This window comes from Neolamprologus multifasciatus, chromosome 18 (genome assembly GCF_963576455.1).
Source record: "Neolamprologus multifasciatus chromosome 18, fNeoMul1.2, whole genome shotgun sequence".
Lineage (NCBI taxonomy): Eukaryota > Metazoa > Chordata > Actinopteri > Cichliformes > Cichlidae > Neolamprologus > Neolamprologus multifasciatus.
Genome location: NC_140456.1, coordinates 25150194 through 25164371, shown reverse-complemented (window position 1 = coordinate 25164371; position 14178 = coordinate 25150194). Strand labels below are relative to the sequence as shown.

The 14178-nt window shown below is 40.1% G+C and overlaps 3 protein-coding genes and 4 non-coding genes across 8 annotated transcripts; 1 reads left to right on the top strand and 6 right to left on the bottom strand.

Moving 5' to 3' along the window:
* Positions 1-316: 316 nt before the first annotated feature.
* eif4a2 (eukaryotic translation initiation factor 4A2) lies at positions 317-5071 on the bottom strand. The gene is made up of 11 exons (XM_085139728.1): positions 4938-5071; positions 4025-4082; positions 3790-3922; positions 3401-3540; positions 2845-3013; positions 2658-2767; positions 2209-2352; positions 1712-1849; positions 1532-1621; positions 1197-1276; positions 317-1119 (listed from the first exon to the last, which is right to left on the bottom strand). Exons 1-11 carry the CDS (start codon positions 4964-4966, stop codon positions 975-977), a joined length of 1236 nt encoding a protein of 411 aa, XP_084995854.1. The 5' UTR covers positions 4967-5071; the 3' UTR covers positions 317-974.
* Positions 1974-2157, bottom strand: LOC146498069 (small nucleolar RNA SNORA81). Its single transcript, XR_014870997.1, has one exon. It is a non-coding gene; the product is annotated as a small nucleolar RNA SNORA81 (small nucleolar RNA).
* Positions 2441-2620, bottom strand: LOC146498068 (small nucleolar RNA SNORA81). Its single transcript, XR_014870998.1, has one exon. It is a non-coding gene; the product is annotated as a small nucleolar RNA SNORA81 (small nucleolar RNA).
* Positions 3112-3186, bottom strand: LOC146498067 (small nucleolar RNA SNORD2). Its single transcript, XR_014871005.1, has one exon. It is a non-coding gene; the product is annotated as a small nucleolar RNA SNORD2 (small nucleolar RNA).
* On the bottom strand, positions 3668-3742 carry LOC146498066 (small nucleolar RNA SNORD2). The gene has a single exon (XR_014871006.1). It is a non-coding gene; the product is annotated as a small nucleolar RNA SNORD2 (small nucleolar RNA).
* A 2296-nt stretch (positions 5072-7367) lies between the features above and the next one.
* On the bottom strand, positions 7368-8468 carry setd9 (SET domain containing 9). The gene has a single exon (XM_085139732.1). It carries the CDS (start codon positions 8432-8434, stop codon positions 7556-7558), a length of 879 nt encoding a protein of 292 aa, XP_084995858.1. The 5' UTR covers positions 8435-8468; the 3' UTR covers positions 7368-7555.
* dcun1d1 (DCN1, defective in cullin neddylation 1, domain containing 1 (S. cerevisiae)) lies at positions 8252-13553 on the top strand. 2 transcript variants are annotated; one of them, XM_085139736.1, is made up of 7 exons: positions 8252-8359; positions 10243-10456; positions 10600-10768; positions 12370-12500; positions 12582-12664; positions 12759-12855; positions 12940-13553. In XM_085139736.1, the coding sequence occupies exons 2-7, from the start codon at positions 10285-10287 to the stop codon at positions 13014-13016; spliced, it is 729 nt and encodes a 242-aa protein (XP_084995862.1). In that variant the 5' UTR covers positions 8252-8359; positions 10243-10284; the 3' UTR covers positions 13017-13553. The 2 variants fall into 2 exon arrangements, with proteins under 2 accessions (XP_084995862.1, XP_084995861.1); XM_085139735.1 differs by lacking the exon at positions 8252-8359 and adding an exon at positions 8642-8768.
* The last annotated feature ends 625 nt before the right edge of the window (positions 13554-14178 follow it).

Genomic DNA, 14178 nt, shown 5'->3' with positions numbered 1-14178 from the left:
AGCTGTTTCAGCACACTGGACCTCAAGGACTGGAGTTTGACACCCCTGATCTAGTCTCACAGATTTCAATTTGTTCACTAATTTTAAGTTTAAAATACTAGAGTACTGTGCTGCCAATGTTGAGCTCATCTTGCTGCAGGGATACCACTAGGTGGAATTGTTACATAAGCTCTACTGCAAGCACTCACACCACTATGCATCTCTTCATGTCTATGAATGTCAGTTGCAGCACTTAAACCAGTGTTCTAAAAATCCTGTTATTAAAAACTACTAAACAAAAACAACAGTATAGAGCCAGACACCAAAACAAGTTAACTTAGAGCAACTTTTAAGTTTATTAAGACATTCATATAATCCAAGAGGAGGAAATCTGAAAAGTAGTCAAGGAGGGGAACGGGCAATATACTCTGGTAAGGGTAAAACCACGTCAGCAAAATATAGCCAACCAGTGAGGAATTCTGATATATAGCAAGTGGGATAAAAAAAATAAAAATATATATATGGTACATTTAAATTAAACACATTCACAAAGATAAACAAAAGGCAAGTGAATCCTACAGTATAACATGACAAAAGCCTCTATTAAGCAGGCCCACGATACATCGCACATATGTTGGCATAACATAATTTGCAGACTTTATACAGCACTTATACCTTTTAGTCCACAAGTAAGTTACTAAATGGTGGAGAACATCGAATACACGCATCTTAAGTGAACATGGAAAGAAATACCTGATAAGAACCTTAATGCTTATAGACCCCATGGCTTTGCAGCTCCAACCAATCAACTGTCAAGGTCAGAATCTACAACTGTCCAAGAGGGACCACCAAAGAAGTCACCTCGCTTTTAACACATACCAAAATTCTGATCGAAGGTTTAGCATTGAGAAGTTTTTTTCCCCTCGAATAATAAGCACAATGCAAGTGGACAATCGCTATCACTGCGTTTAAAACAAAAAGAAAAATCTCAGGGCTCAAATCAGGTCGGCCACATTCATAGGCATCTCCTCCACGGTTGTATTGTAAAACGTCTCAATGTCACGAAGAATCCTCTTGTCCTCCTCAGTCACAAAGTTGATAGCAACTCCTTTTCTGCCAAAACGGCCACCGCGACCAATTCTGTGGAGGAAAATTGGACCATGTTAGACTCAGAGAGGCAACAACAGAGCACATTCTTCCAAAGAAACTCAACTCACCTATGAATGTAGTTCTCACGGTTTGTGGGAAGGTCATAGTTAATGACCAGGGAAACCTGCTGTACATCAATTCCACGAGCCTGGTGTGGGAGGGGAGAAAAGGGCATGTTCAATTTAACTCCTTAACAGTCAGACTGATGAAGACTGCATATTATTAATGTTGCTCGCGAATAAGTAACAGATTCCTACGTTAAAGGAACCCATTGTGGAGAACGAGCCCTAATCTCCCAAAAGTTTCGACTGCTTGATCATTTCAGGACTTTTGCAGGATTAAAAACATTTTGGGTTGTAACGTCACAGATGATCATTTGACCCTTCATACACCTGACACTTACCAGAAGATCAGTAGTGATCAACACTCTGCTTGAGCCAGACCTAAACTCCCTCATAATCACATCACGCTCCTTCTGGTCCATGTCACCGTGCTGCAAATGGAAAATATAGATTAATACTGATGAGCAAAAGCATTTGCTTGCACCAACATAAGATTCAAGCAGGGAGAGGACATGTCATACCAGAGCAGAGACTGTGAAGTCTCTAGCATGCATCTTTTCAGTCAACCAGTCGACTTTTCTCCTGGTGTTGAGGAAGATCACAGCCTGTGTGATTGTCAGAGTCTCATACAGATCACAGAGAGTGTCCAACTTCCACTCCTGGAAACAAACATGAGGTTATGAGATGTAAAGCACTGTCAACTGAAAAACATCAACATGAAGTCACAGCAGAATCCTGTAGTTTAACATCTACCCCACTTCCATGTTAAATGAGGAGCAGCTATTGTGTAACACAGGATCTCGAGACAAAGGAAACTGGACATTAAGAAAGAGGTCCCTCCTAGCCTCATTTCCAATACCATGCCTTTGATCTCCTTCTCTGGTGTACCCATGCTTACACGGCCACATGAGCTAAACCTGTGAGGCTTGGCTCCTGCAGTTTCAGCAGGGTGCTTTAGAGAGAAGGGAAATTAAAACATTCACAGTGGTACAAGGTTATCAGCAGAAATCTTACCAACCTCTCGCTCCACATTAATGTAGAACTGCTTGATACCCTCAAGGGTAAGCTCTTCTTTCTTCACCAAGATGCGAACGGGATCTCGCATGAACTTCTTAGTTACCTCCAACACATCTGCTGGCATGGTGGCTGAGAGCAGGACCACCTGAAGAAGCAGCACTACATGTTACACCACCACCCCAAAAAAAAAAATCAACATAAGATTTGTTACAAGCGTATTAAAGGCCAGTGCCAATTGTGGCACTTGACCTTGAGATTGCAGCCAACGAACATTAAGAAAGAGGTTCGACCACATCTCATTTTCAGCCAAGTGCAAAATAATCTCCTTCCACGTAAAAATCTGCTATCATCATTGCATGAAACAGAAAATCTGGATCACACAATTATAGCAGACCTCTGTTGATGCAGAAGGGCATCTTATTTGTTCTCTGGTGTGCGTTGGTTTCTTACTTGAATGTTTGTGCTCAGTTTCTGGAAGATCTCATAGATCTGATCCTTGAAGCCGCGACTCAACATCTCATCGGCTTCATCCAGAACAAACATCTTGATCCATTTTGGAGCTGCAGAGAAATGTCATGTTTGTTAGCAAACATATCACCAATCCGAGCTTCCAGTAAGCAGGACCTGTAATACTTACACAGGTGTTTCCTGTTCAGCATGTCGTACACACGTCCAGGTGTGCCCACCACTATGTGAGGGGCCTCGGCCTGGAGCTTCTGTATTTCACTACGGAGATTGGTCCCTCCAATGCAGGCATGGCAGGTTGCCCCCATGTAGTCACCCAAAGCCAGAATTACCTTCTGGATCTAAGAAGGGGAGATGGGACAGAAGAACTTGTTTAAGATAATGTTGCACAGAGAGCCAGACAAGACTCGCAAACTCCAGACTGCAGAAAAACTGTTTAAAGTGATCAGTAGAGTAAAAGAAACTCTCCATTTCAAGAGTCAGTCCCGAAAGATGGTATGCCATCACATCACTCAGTTTTTCACAGAAAAATTCGAAAGCATTTCACCTTTCAGACCAATGTAGCCACGGACAGAGACTACATTAGCTTAAGAAGATACTCGTCAAATCTTTTGGAATTTGAACAAATCTTTAAAAGATTGTACCTTAGGATCTGAATTAGTGTCCTCAGTACGCTGCTTAGGTCTGAGGTACTGCTGAGGTTTATCGTGACCTCAGGAACAGCATACCTGCTGAGCCAGCTCTCTAGTCGGAGCCAAAACCAGAGCCTGAGTCTCCTTCTGCTCAATATCCAACTGCTGCAAGATAGAGATGGCAAATGTGGCTGTCTTGCCAGTTCCAGACTGGGCCTGAGCAATGACATCATAGCCTGACAGTAAGGGGAAAAAATTATTTTAAGTACATATATTTGTTTCTCAAAACAGAAACATGCAGACAGGCTAAACAAAATCATCCTTTGCAAGATTTGACTCATTAACTAATCATTTTACAGTATTGAGTGATCAGCATGAAACAAAGTTATCCCCATGTTTTGGGTAAGTCCCGAAAGATGGTAGACCATCATTTCACTCAAACATCGACAATCCTATTCTGAGTTTAAAAAGAAAAGTATCTGTACCTTTGATGCAAGGGATGATGGCCCTCTGTTGAATGGCAGAGGGTTTTTCAAAACCATATGCGTATATGCCCCTGAGAAGAGTCTCCTTCAGGTTCATATCATCAAAGTTGTCCGTAATCTCATTCCAGTTGCTCTGAATTGGGGAAAGACAGTACATGGGTGAATTAGTACTTCAATGATCCAGTTACAGCCAAAAAAAACAGTGCCAGTGTTTATATTTCGCCATACTACTTACCTCGATGACACCATCAGGCTCCATTCCATCTGGTCCCCCATGGTCTCTATCTCTTGAGCTGTTGAAAATTAAACACTCTTCAATTTTTACATAAAATGTGACCTGAAAAATAAACTGAAAGCATGCTACAGCGGTCGTTTCTTCCAGGCGTCATTTAATGTGAAGGCCTGCTGCCCACTCATCTCCAACAATAAGACCACCTATTTCGCGATCAGGGTGAGAAACTAAAACACAGAAATTACGTTATATATGTAGTGAGATAGTCAATCGTAGCCTGGGTTACGCCCCAGCGATCTAGTTCCACAGTCTGGAGGTTCACTGAGCGCACGTGTCAAATTGCACGAGCCGGGCTCCACTGCTAGTCCCTCATAAAATGGCCGCTTACGTAACCTCCAAAGATTTGAGGCTGGCTCCTTACACCCACTGTGGTCCCCGGTAACTCGAGATTAAAATTACATCTGTACACGTTGGATGTACCTCAACATGGAGCTCCGCTTCGCTCACCGTTAGCCAATATGTCGGACAGTTGGGCCTGTACTGCCAACGGTGGCTTCTTCTGAGGCCTACATACAGCCTGGACCGACGGCTCTCAATTTGGATAATCTCCAGCTACAATAGTAAACAAAGGGTTCTACTAATCACTACAAAGTCCTGGTATACTTTGAGTAAGACGTGGCCAAATATTAAACATTTAAACCAGAATGCTTTTAAAAGCTGTTTGGAACTACGGTGTGTAACGGAGCAGCTAGCGTCACATAGCTAACAGTTAGCCCCAGCGGTTGGGGCCTAGTTAGCTATTTAATAACTAATTTTGCATAACACTAACTGAAAACCACTTTCGCAAGGTTAGACGCAGATAAATATCCAGCGTCGTTTAAAAAAAAAAAAAACACGCCCAAACGTATTCTCTTACCTGTTGTAATCAGCAGAATCGCTAGACATGATCTGTTCCCAACTTCAGCATGCGAGTGGAAAGATCGCTGCTCGAGAATACAACTGCATTTATGGAGCCGGACTATTTTCACCGACAAACTCAGTGCCCAATTTGGCTGAAAATAAAGTATTAGTTGACTGACTTAATTTTTGAATCACATTTTATTTAACACACTACTTGTTGTGTTCAAATATGTCTTTAGATAAACAATAAAATGTTAAAATTGTTCCAGACTATATTCCTCGGCGGAAGGATATTGCAGTAATAGTGGGTGCTCGGGCTCGCTACCGTGTCTCTGATAGGTCAAAACTCGCTCTGACAAGGTTGTGCAACATTTTTGGAGAGAAGGTTTGCATGAGGCCCATGAAAGCGGGGTTCAAGAAATAAAATGAAGTTTACTACCACACAGGCAGAGCTAACCGAGGCTTTGCTGTCCAAGTGTGATTATTAAACAACTTTTAATTGGCATAAAGTTTAAAAAGGGACAATGCTGCAGTTTCTGTGTCTTTGACACACTTGCTGTTCCATATTTATCAGTTATGTGTAGTGCTTGAGGCAGGTTTAAAACAATTAAAGTACACAGTCACTTCCATATGTGGAGTGACAGATATAGAACTGGTATCTTGCATATTGTAAGGAAAGTTGACTGGACAGGCAAACTTGTCATAACAATAACTGCTTTGGGGAAAATGTGGGGAGAAATCTGGAGAAGGCTTCTTGGCATATCATTCAGTAGATTTTCCGCTACCTGCTGGACTTAAGCAACTGACAGTTTGTATGAACTAATTCTCTGTCAGTCGCTTGTGTTTCTTTATTCCAGAAATCAGAGACGTTACAAAGCGGAGACACTCAAAGACTTATGAAAAAAGGACATTGGAAAATACTGACAGCTAAGATTGGTTGTACTTATTTTAGGGTAAAAGTTAACAAGCCTTGATTTTTAAAAAAAAATCAGATTTGACTGGAGATTCTATATATGCAGTTTTTATCTCCTGGTGACCTTTGAGATGAAAGTTCAGTTAGATAATGCTTCAATTAGTCTCCACTGAGTCAGAGTGGTGAGACTTGCTTTGATAAAGTACCCAGTTTAGCTGAGCTAACGCAACCATTTTCTCCCTGTGTCACCTCTCTATTTTCCACATTTCACCTTCTTGGAGAAGTTCCTGATTTACTTAGAAGACCTTAGACTGTACTCTGGTTTAGACAATGTTAACTAGATTATTATGAGATTATTATAATAAATAATACAGATTTAGAGGATTATTCTCTAAATATGAGAGAAGCACACAATAATAATCAATTGTGAGACACACTCACGTGACTGGATATAATATCCCTGTTTACTTTAAAAAACAAATTTAGATTCTGTATATGTAAGCCTTCCCCTACAGCAAAGCTGTTTTAATGGCCAGCTTTTATTGGATCTCAGGTAGTCGTGCTTGCATTGTTAGAAAAAGAAAGAGCATATTTCTCCCATATTAGCCTCTCTTCATTGGCTACCTGTTAAATGTAGACTCACATTTAATATTCTTCTCCTCACATACAAGATCTTGAATAATCAGGTCCCATTTTATCTTCAAGACCTCATATCACCCTAACAGAGCACTCCGCTCTCAGACTTGTGGTTCCTGGGATACTTAGTAGAATAGGAGGCAGAGCCTTTAGCTTTAAGGCCCCTCTTCTGTGGAATGGGACAGACACGCTCTCTACTTTTAAGATTAGGCTTAGAACTTTCCTTTTTGATTAAGCTTATAGTAAGGGCTGGATAACTAACCCAAAACCTTCCCTTAGTTACACTTCACTGACTGTTTATTCTTCACACTCTCTATGTTTATACATCACTTTGCATTTAATCAATAGTTATTTTTATGTTTGGCTCTCTCCCACAGTGTCTTTTGTCCTGTCTTCCTCCCCTTACGGCACATGGCCACTCCTCCTTGAGCCTGGTTCTGCCTGAGGTTTCTTCCTGTTAAAAGGGAGTTCTCTGTCCCACTGTTGGGTCATTTGATTGTTGTGATTTTCTCTCTATGATTGTAGAGTTTTAACCTTACTGCTGTTGTGATTTTAGCACTATATAAATAAAACTGAATTGAAATTGAATTGCACAAGTAATTCTGTTACCTCTACGCTCTATTTCAGTGCATTTCAATAGGAAACACTTTAATTATTTGATGTTAAACTCCATAGACAGTTTAAGCTTTTAGCTAAAACATTTGAGCAATTCTATGGACCATCCAGCAGTATCAGCGCACCACTCTTAAACCAGCACTTGTGATGACTTTTGACTCAGCCAATAAGAGGGAAACTTCATTCTTTCTTTTCTGCTAGAACCATATACTTTTATATACTTAATATTAAGTGAAATTACTGTCTTATCAACAATAAAAAGGTTGTGGTACACATGTCAAATAAGATTACAAATACTTTATTCATCCACAAATGTTACGAAATTGCTCTGTTAAAGCAACCAACAACAAAAAGCTTTGCCTTTTTTCCAGTGTACAAAGGGAGTGGTTGGATTTTTCCTTTTTTTTCATGAATTAAATACAGTGGAGATATGGTTTGAATTTCACAGATGCAGGCTTTTGGAAACTATATTAATGCACAATGGTGTAGTAGTTAGAGAAGAGTTCCTCCCCTGCTGAAATGTCCCTGAGCGACACTAGCACAACACACCGCAGACGCCTCTGTGTAACCTGGCTGTAATTGACGTTAGGGAGATACTGGCGGAGCTCAATGGGAAACTTGTCTGGCAGGTCGTACTCCTGGTAGCACACGTTGGCAGGCCTCTCGTAGGAGCAGTTGTTCACATACTGACCCACAGCCAGGGGGTTATGGGGAGTGTCTGTCAGCCAGCTCGTGTCGCTGGTCAAATAAGGACCTATTCTGTCTCTTCCACTGCACGACTTGAACACCATCCTAGAGATGCCTTTGTCATTCCCATCAACCAGGATGCCATCAATGCATCTGAAAAGAAAGGGGTTTTTGATGGACTGAAGAAGAATGGGCTCATAGGGTTGGTAAACAGTCCCGGGATACATTGCAACTGTTGCTCCTTTGGGTACAAATCCCTTGGTGACAAAGACTCCAGTTCCTGCGAAGGGTAAAGTGCTAGGCTTCCGCTCAATGCAGAATCCCAGTGTCTGTAACATGGCATCCTGTCCGCACACCGGATCTCCTCCAACCTGCTCTGCTTCACTTGTTAGCTGCAGCATAAATGGAGTCTGGAAGTGCCTCTGATGAAACCCATGTTTCCTGAACAGGGCTCTGAAGAGCGTCAGCAGGCTCCGTGAAACCTCCTCATCGGGGACTAGCTTATCTTTCGAGCGCTCAGTCACCTTCCGCAGTGTTTTCTCATTTTTAGACAGGTTGAAGACTACCCAAGGCACAAACCTGTGTCGGTAGGACTTCCATTTGTTCTGAAATCTTCGCAAAACAACTGTAAACATCCAGAGACTTGTTTGTATGTCGGACATTGAAGAACGAGGTTCTTTGGATGAATCGTCGAGTCGTTTCCGATAACTTGTTTCAAAATAAAAAAAACACTTGTTGCTATTTCAAAACGTAGAACGAACTTTAAATTTGTTTTGCTTAAATATCTTTAGATATGTATTGTATGTTTGATAAGGAACAAAAAAAATCGATAATTAACACTTCTGGAAGTTGTATAGGTTATAGGCTATAAATTGTATGCTCTTATTCTGAAGAGCTGTGATTCAACCGGAAAAACTTTTTACGCGACTTGTAAAAACTTTACGGGCACTAAGCCAGCTGGATGGGAGGAAGAGTAGCCCGGCAGTGACAAACATGGTATGAAATTACTCTTTTTTTTTATTATTGTTTGTAGGGGCAAATATAACATGTACCCATTCACATAAACGTATAAAAACACATCTCTTCGGATTCATATCATAGTATTAAAACTGCTTTTAATACCTTAAATTCGCCTGAAATAATGAAAACAAACAGCCCCCTCTCCTTTAGCATTAGCTAAGTAGCTCACAGTGGGGCTAACCAACAAGCACAGTGAGCTAACTACGATTGCTATCATTTAAACACATACAATGACACAACTTTTAGATCGTTATCGTGTGGAATGTGTAACTTTATCAGTAGTATTGATATTAAGACAAGGAAACCGCCAGTCAATACACTAGAAGTCGGTAAATGCAATCAGCATAGCATATCGCTGCTAGTTCCCTCTTACTGTGATTTAGATGTGTTTCGCCAGAGTTCACTGTAGCTAACAGCTAGCCTACCCTTTGTGGTTATTGAAGAGCGGCACGATTATTTCGTTCAGTACTGAGATAACATTTATTTATCATTTTTTTAATGACAGAATTGCTTTTATTGCAGTGCCACGTAAATACACCGCCTTCATATCTTCGCGTGGACACAACTTTTGTATCAAAATACAAAAGTCACCTGAATTTAGTACGCCTCAGAGAAGGAAAAAACGCTGTCCCAAAACTTAATACAAACTTAAATCAGCAGTGCACTTCTTTCACATTTACATTGTGCTACATTCCTGTTAATTCAACTTTATAAATTAATCTTTGCAGAGACATCAGGTCTTTATTCACCTGGCCCATGTGCATTGCCTATAAGCAAAATATAAAGTTTCTCACTCCATTCATTGTACCTGCATGATGGATGTGAATAAAACTCGAAGCACTGTACTTCACATATGGGAGATCTTATCTCTAGCAGCATTGCCACTTTAGGAAAGTAATTGCTCGAGGAGATAAATCTTTTGTTTGTCCTGTATGTTTACCCTTTACCCGAAGCCTTTACTACTCACTATGTTTAGTGGACAGAAATATTTGGCCAAATAGAATCTTGATTGGCTGTTGATGTCAGCGTGTCTTTGTGAGCTGCATGGATGTGCAGACTATAGACTCACTAGGCTCAAAGGTAACAGTTATAATTGAGACACACAGGCACGCGGTCAGGTGCTGATTTAGTGAGCTTTTGATTTGCTTTTGCTCTGCGTTTTGTTGGTGAAGCACACATTTCAGTTATTGCACAGTCACATTAATTTAATTGTGGGAGGCTAAAATTGTGATTGAGATTAAAATGTGATTAATTGAGCAGCCCTAGTTTATTGTGTGAAAATTCAGATGGTACGATTTGCAGTGTTATTGTAATCTCCCTTTCTGTGCAAGTCGCACAGGGAATTAATACGTAAAAAAATTACTCTACATTGTTGTTGCTGCCTCATACTTTCAGCTATTTGTGTATTTTGGCTATTTGAGTATATGCCCTGTGTGTTGTGTCTGCGCAGAACAAGCTGAAGTCCTCGCAGAAGGATAAAGTTCGCCAGTTCATGATTTTTACACAATCCAGTGAGAAGACTGCAGTGACCTGCCTGGCACAGAATGACTGGAAGCTAGATGTTGCCACAGATAAGTTTTTCCAAAGTCCAGAGCTCTACATTTCAAATCTAAAGGGGGCCTTAGACAAGAAGAAGCTTGAGCAGCTGTACAACAGATACAGAGGTATAGAAAAAGCACCGCTATAATGTTTCCATTGGTTAGAAATTGTATACACAGCACAGGATTGTATTACACATTACAATACTAACGAACTGAAATTAATACTCTGAATGGTTAATCAGTTAATTCATTTTTCTTGTTCTTAGATCCTCATGACGACAACAAAATAGGCATTGATGGGATCCAGCAATTCTGTGACGACTTGGGTTTGGACCCTGCCAGTATAAGCGTCCTTCTCATCGCCTGGAAGTTCAGGGCAGCAACGCAGTGCGAGTTCTCGAAACAGGAGTTCATGGAAGGCATGACAGAACAGGGGTGAGAAAAACATTTTCAGATGGTAAAAAAAGAGGGGGGCAAACTGTGTTCCTATGTGTTCTGTAAAGGAGGCAACAATCATTCAAACACTGGTGTAACTTTAAGTAACACTGATGGGGTGGATTGTTGTGCAAATGCACGCATTCATTTAAAAATGCTTATTTTGTGATTTTATTTGGAGAAAGATGCAAACATATTTCCCACATTGTTTGAGCACAGTAAATGTAAATAAAAACAGAATTTAGATTGGAAAAGTTTTTAAATGCTGTATTTCCTAAAAAAAATAGTAAAAAGACATCACACTAGAGGTTGAGTAGTAACAAATTTAATTTTTTTTTTTTTTTTAAATATCAAATTTGATATCAGCATCACATATCAAAGGTTTTGGCACAGAGGCATAATTCCCACTGTGTTGCATCACCTCTTTTTATGTCACCGTTAGTGCTCTTCAGCTCTCGCCTTGTGCTAATGCAGTACGTGCTGACTGTGGGTTGACATTCTTAAAGTGAAAAAAAAAATTCCTTTCCTGTAAAAATTGTCATCTGAACGTAGTATAAAAAATGGTCGCAGTTTCCTGGTCTGAAAAACCTGCATTCTTTTTAATGGCCTCTAGGAGGCGATAGAGGTGGTTACAAGAGAAGTTCTGGTCCCATGTGGAAAAACGGCTTTCTACTTGGACTTCTGGAAACAAGTTTCTGCTAAGCTTATGGGCTTAGCATTTAGCATTTCAGGTCATACTGAATAAAGCATTGAGTCTTTTTGCAAATTTTGGTCAATTTTAGAGTCAGAATGGACGATTGTCCAGGATGTGTCTATTGAACACAACAACTTGTGCTTGATAAATCTTAGCTACGCCTTTATACAATGTCCGTACATCTGAATGGGCCGCATATGTTGCTCCAAAACCTTCACGTAGCGTTAAGCATTAACGGTGCCTTCACAGATGTGCAAGTTATCCCTTTCGCATGCTCTAATGTGGCTCATGGGAGCCTTTTGCACACAATCATGTTAGTTATTAACCCAGTTAGTGGGGAGCTGTTCCACCAGGTGGTGTTTTGCGGGTTGCAAAGATTTTCTAGCTTTGTTCTTCTGGTCTGACCCATTTTTTAAATTTTTTTTTTTTTACTGTATTGCTAAAGATAAATAAATAAATAAATAAATAAAAATGAGCATGTTGTTCAAAAAGTAATAAGAATATATATCAGTCTTTATCTGATTTGATCCGATCCTCCTTATACTACGAGGCCAATCCCAAAAGTAAGGTCTCCTATTTTGTATTTCCTATGTATTTCGAAAACAATAGGAGACCTTACTTTTGGGGTTGCCCTCGTACATCAGTTTCATGTGGGGCTGAAACGATTCTGATGATCATTATATTATCTTTTATTTACATTTTACACACTGCCCCAACTTTTCTGGAAACAGCGACACCAAAGTAAAGTTCTGTGATAATTTACATTTTTATGCTATAAAATCGCTGACAACTGTAAAGGCTTCAGGGTCTGCTTGGACTTTGTCAGATATAAACCAGTTGCTACATTTTGCTGCTTCATTTTTAGCCACTGGACAGCAACAGTGTTTTGCTTTTTATCCTTCTGCAGGTGTGACAGCATAGAGAAGCTAAAAGCTCAGCTGCCTAAGATAGAGCAAGAATTAAAGGACTCAAGGAAATTTAAGGACTTCTACCAGTTTACATTTAACTTTGCAAAGAATCCTGGCCAGAAAGGTTTGGGTAAGAATCCTTTTAATGCTCATTGCCTGTTTTTGTTTTCTTGGTTGAATTTCTTTTGATTGAATACTGTTTTTCTTACAGATTTAGAAATGGCAATTGCATATTGGAATTTAGTTCTCCCGGGAAGATTCAAGTTCCTGGACCTGTGGAACAAATTTTTAGTTGTAAGTTTACAATAAATAAATCATAACAAGGCTATGCTAAGTACGCAGGTGTCATCGTTTCTCGTAAATAAACTTTGCCTCTCATCCTTTGCAGGAACACCATAAAAGATCGATTCCTAAGGACACTTGGAATCTGTTACTAGACTTCAGCACGATGATCACAGACGACATGTCGAATTACGACGAGGAAGGTTTGTAGATTTCTCGTTGGCAGTCATGTCTTGAAACGTGTTATTCAGAGTCAAATCGCTGAATCTGTTTTGCTTCTTCGATAGGAGCGTGGCCCGTCCTTATTGACGATTTTGTGGAGTTTGCGCGACCACACATCGGAACCAAAAGCACTGCAGTTTAAGGTCCGCTCTCACTGAAGTAACAGCCATGAGAGGTTTCTACAAAATCAGTGACTGGAGGACGGTGGAGTCACACTGAGCTGGGAACTATGTTGCCTTTTCAACCCTCAGGACTGAAATATTTTACACAGCAGAGACTTTATATATATTATGTGTATGTACAAAAGGCATATCCGTTTGTTAGTTAACACGTGATAGTTTGAAACTTTTATCTAAAGTATTGGGCTTTTGTGTGCGCTCAAGCCAACTAGAGAGGAGTCTCCATTTGATCCCACGTGGGTCTCTTATGTGGTCGCACTCCGATACAGGTAGATATACACACTTGAACTGTAATGTAAACACAAGGGTTTGCAAAGAGGATGTTGTTCTTTAAATACTGAATTTTAATACTAGTGTGCATTTCCTGATTTTGGTTTTATGATATGTTTGTGTTACAAGTCAGTATCAAACATTGATTGTAATTTTTTAAATCATAATGCTGTTTGTTTAAACATGAATGCGTAAGGATAAAATAAATAATTCAGTTTGGTCTCTTTAAAGCTGCCAAGCCTCTGTGCATTTATACTTAGAAAGAGAAAATGAGACATTGAAAGTCAGTCTGTGTTTGGTTTATTGCCAAATACCTCATTAACCTTTAGAAATGTCTTAATATTTTGTGGCACAAATCCAACAAGGTGCTGGAAACATTCCTCGAAGATTTTCATCAGGATTGACATGACGGCATGACAAAGATTTGCTGGCTTGATGATGAGAATCTCCTGTTCCACCACATTCCACTGGACTTAGTTGAGGTCATTTGAGTACAGTGAACTCATTGTGGTGTTCATGAAACCAGTTTGAGTCCAGGCAATCTTTCTCATTGAACTGTAGCCAAACTTTCCTGTTACTGGCTGACGAGAGGCACCTGCTGTGGTCTAATGCTGCTGTAGCTCATGTAGTTTAAAGCTAGATGTGTTGTATGTTCAGAGTTGCTCTTCCGTACACCTTTGTTGTAACAAGGGGTTATTTGAGTTATTGTTGCTTTTCTATCAGCTGAAAACAATCTGGCCATTCTCTCATGACCTCTGACTTCAATGAGGCAGAGAACTGCTGCTCACTGGATATTTTCTCAGTAGATCAGCAGTTTCTGTAATGCTCGGACCAGCCTGTCTGGCACCAACAGAC

Bases quoted from the DNA above. Each gene is read 5' to 3' on its own strand.
- eif4a2 (XM_085139728.1), bottom strand. From the start codon at position 4,966: ATGTCTAGCGATTCTGCTGATTACAACAG. The intron at 1,277-1,531 runs GTAAGTGTCAGG...CTCCCACACCAG, and splicing joins TGATCACTACTGATCTTCTG to GCTCGTGGAATTGATGTACA. The intron at 1,120-1,196 runs GTGAGTTGAGTT...TTTCCTCCACAG, and splicing joins CGTGAGAACTACATTCATAG to AATTGGTCGCGGTGGCCGTT.
- setd9 (XM_085139732.1), bottom strand. From the start codon at position 8,434: ATGTCCGACATACAAACAAGTCTCTGGATGTTTACAGTTGTTTTGCGA.
- dcun1d1 (XM_085139735.1), top strand. The intron at 10,457-10,599 runs GTATAGAAAAAG...TCTTGTTCTTAG, and splicing joins GCTGTACAACAGATACAGAG to ATCCTCATGACGACAACAAA. The intron at 12,665-12,758 runs GTAAGTTTACAA...CATCCTTTGCAG, and splicing joins TGTGGAACAAATTTTTAGTT to GAACACCATAAAAGATCGAT.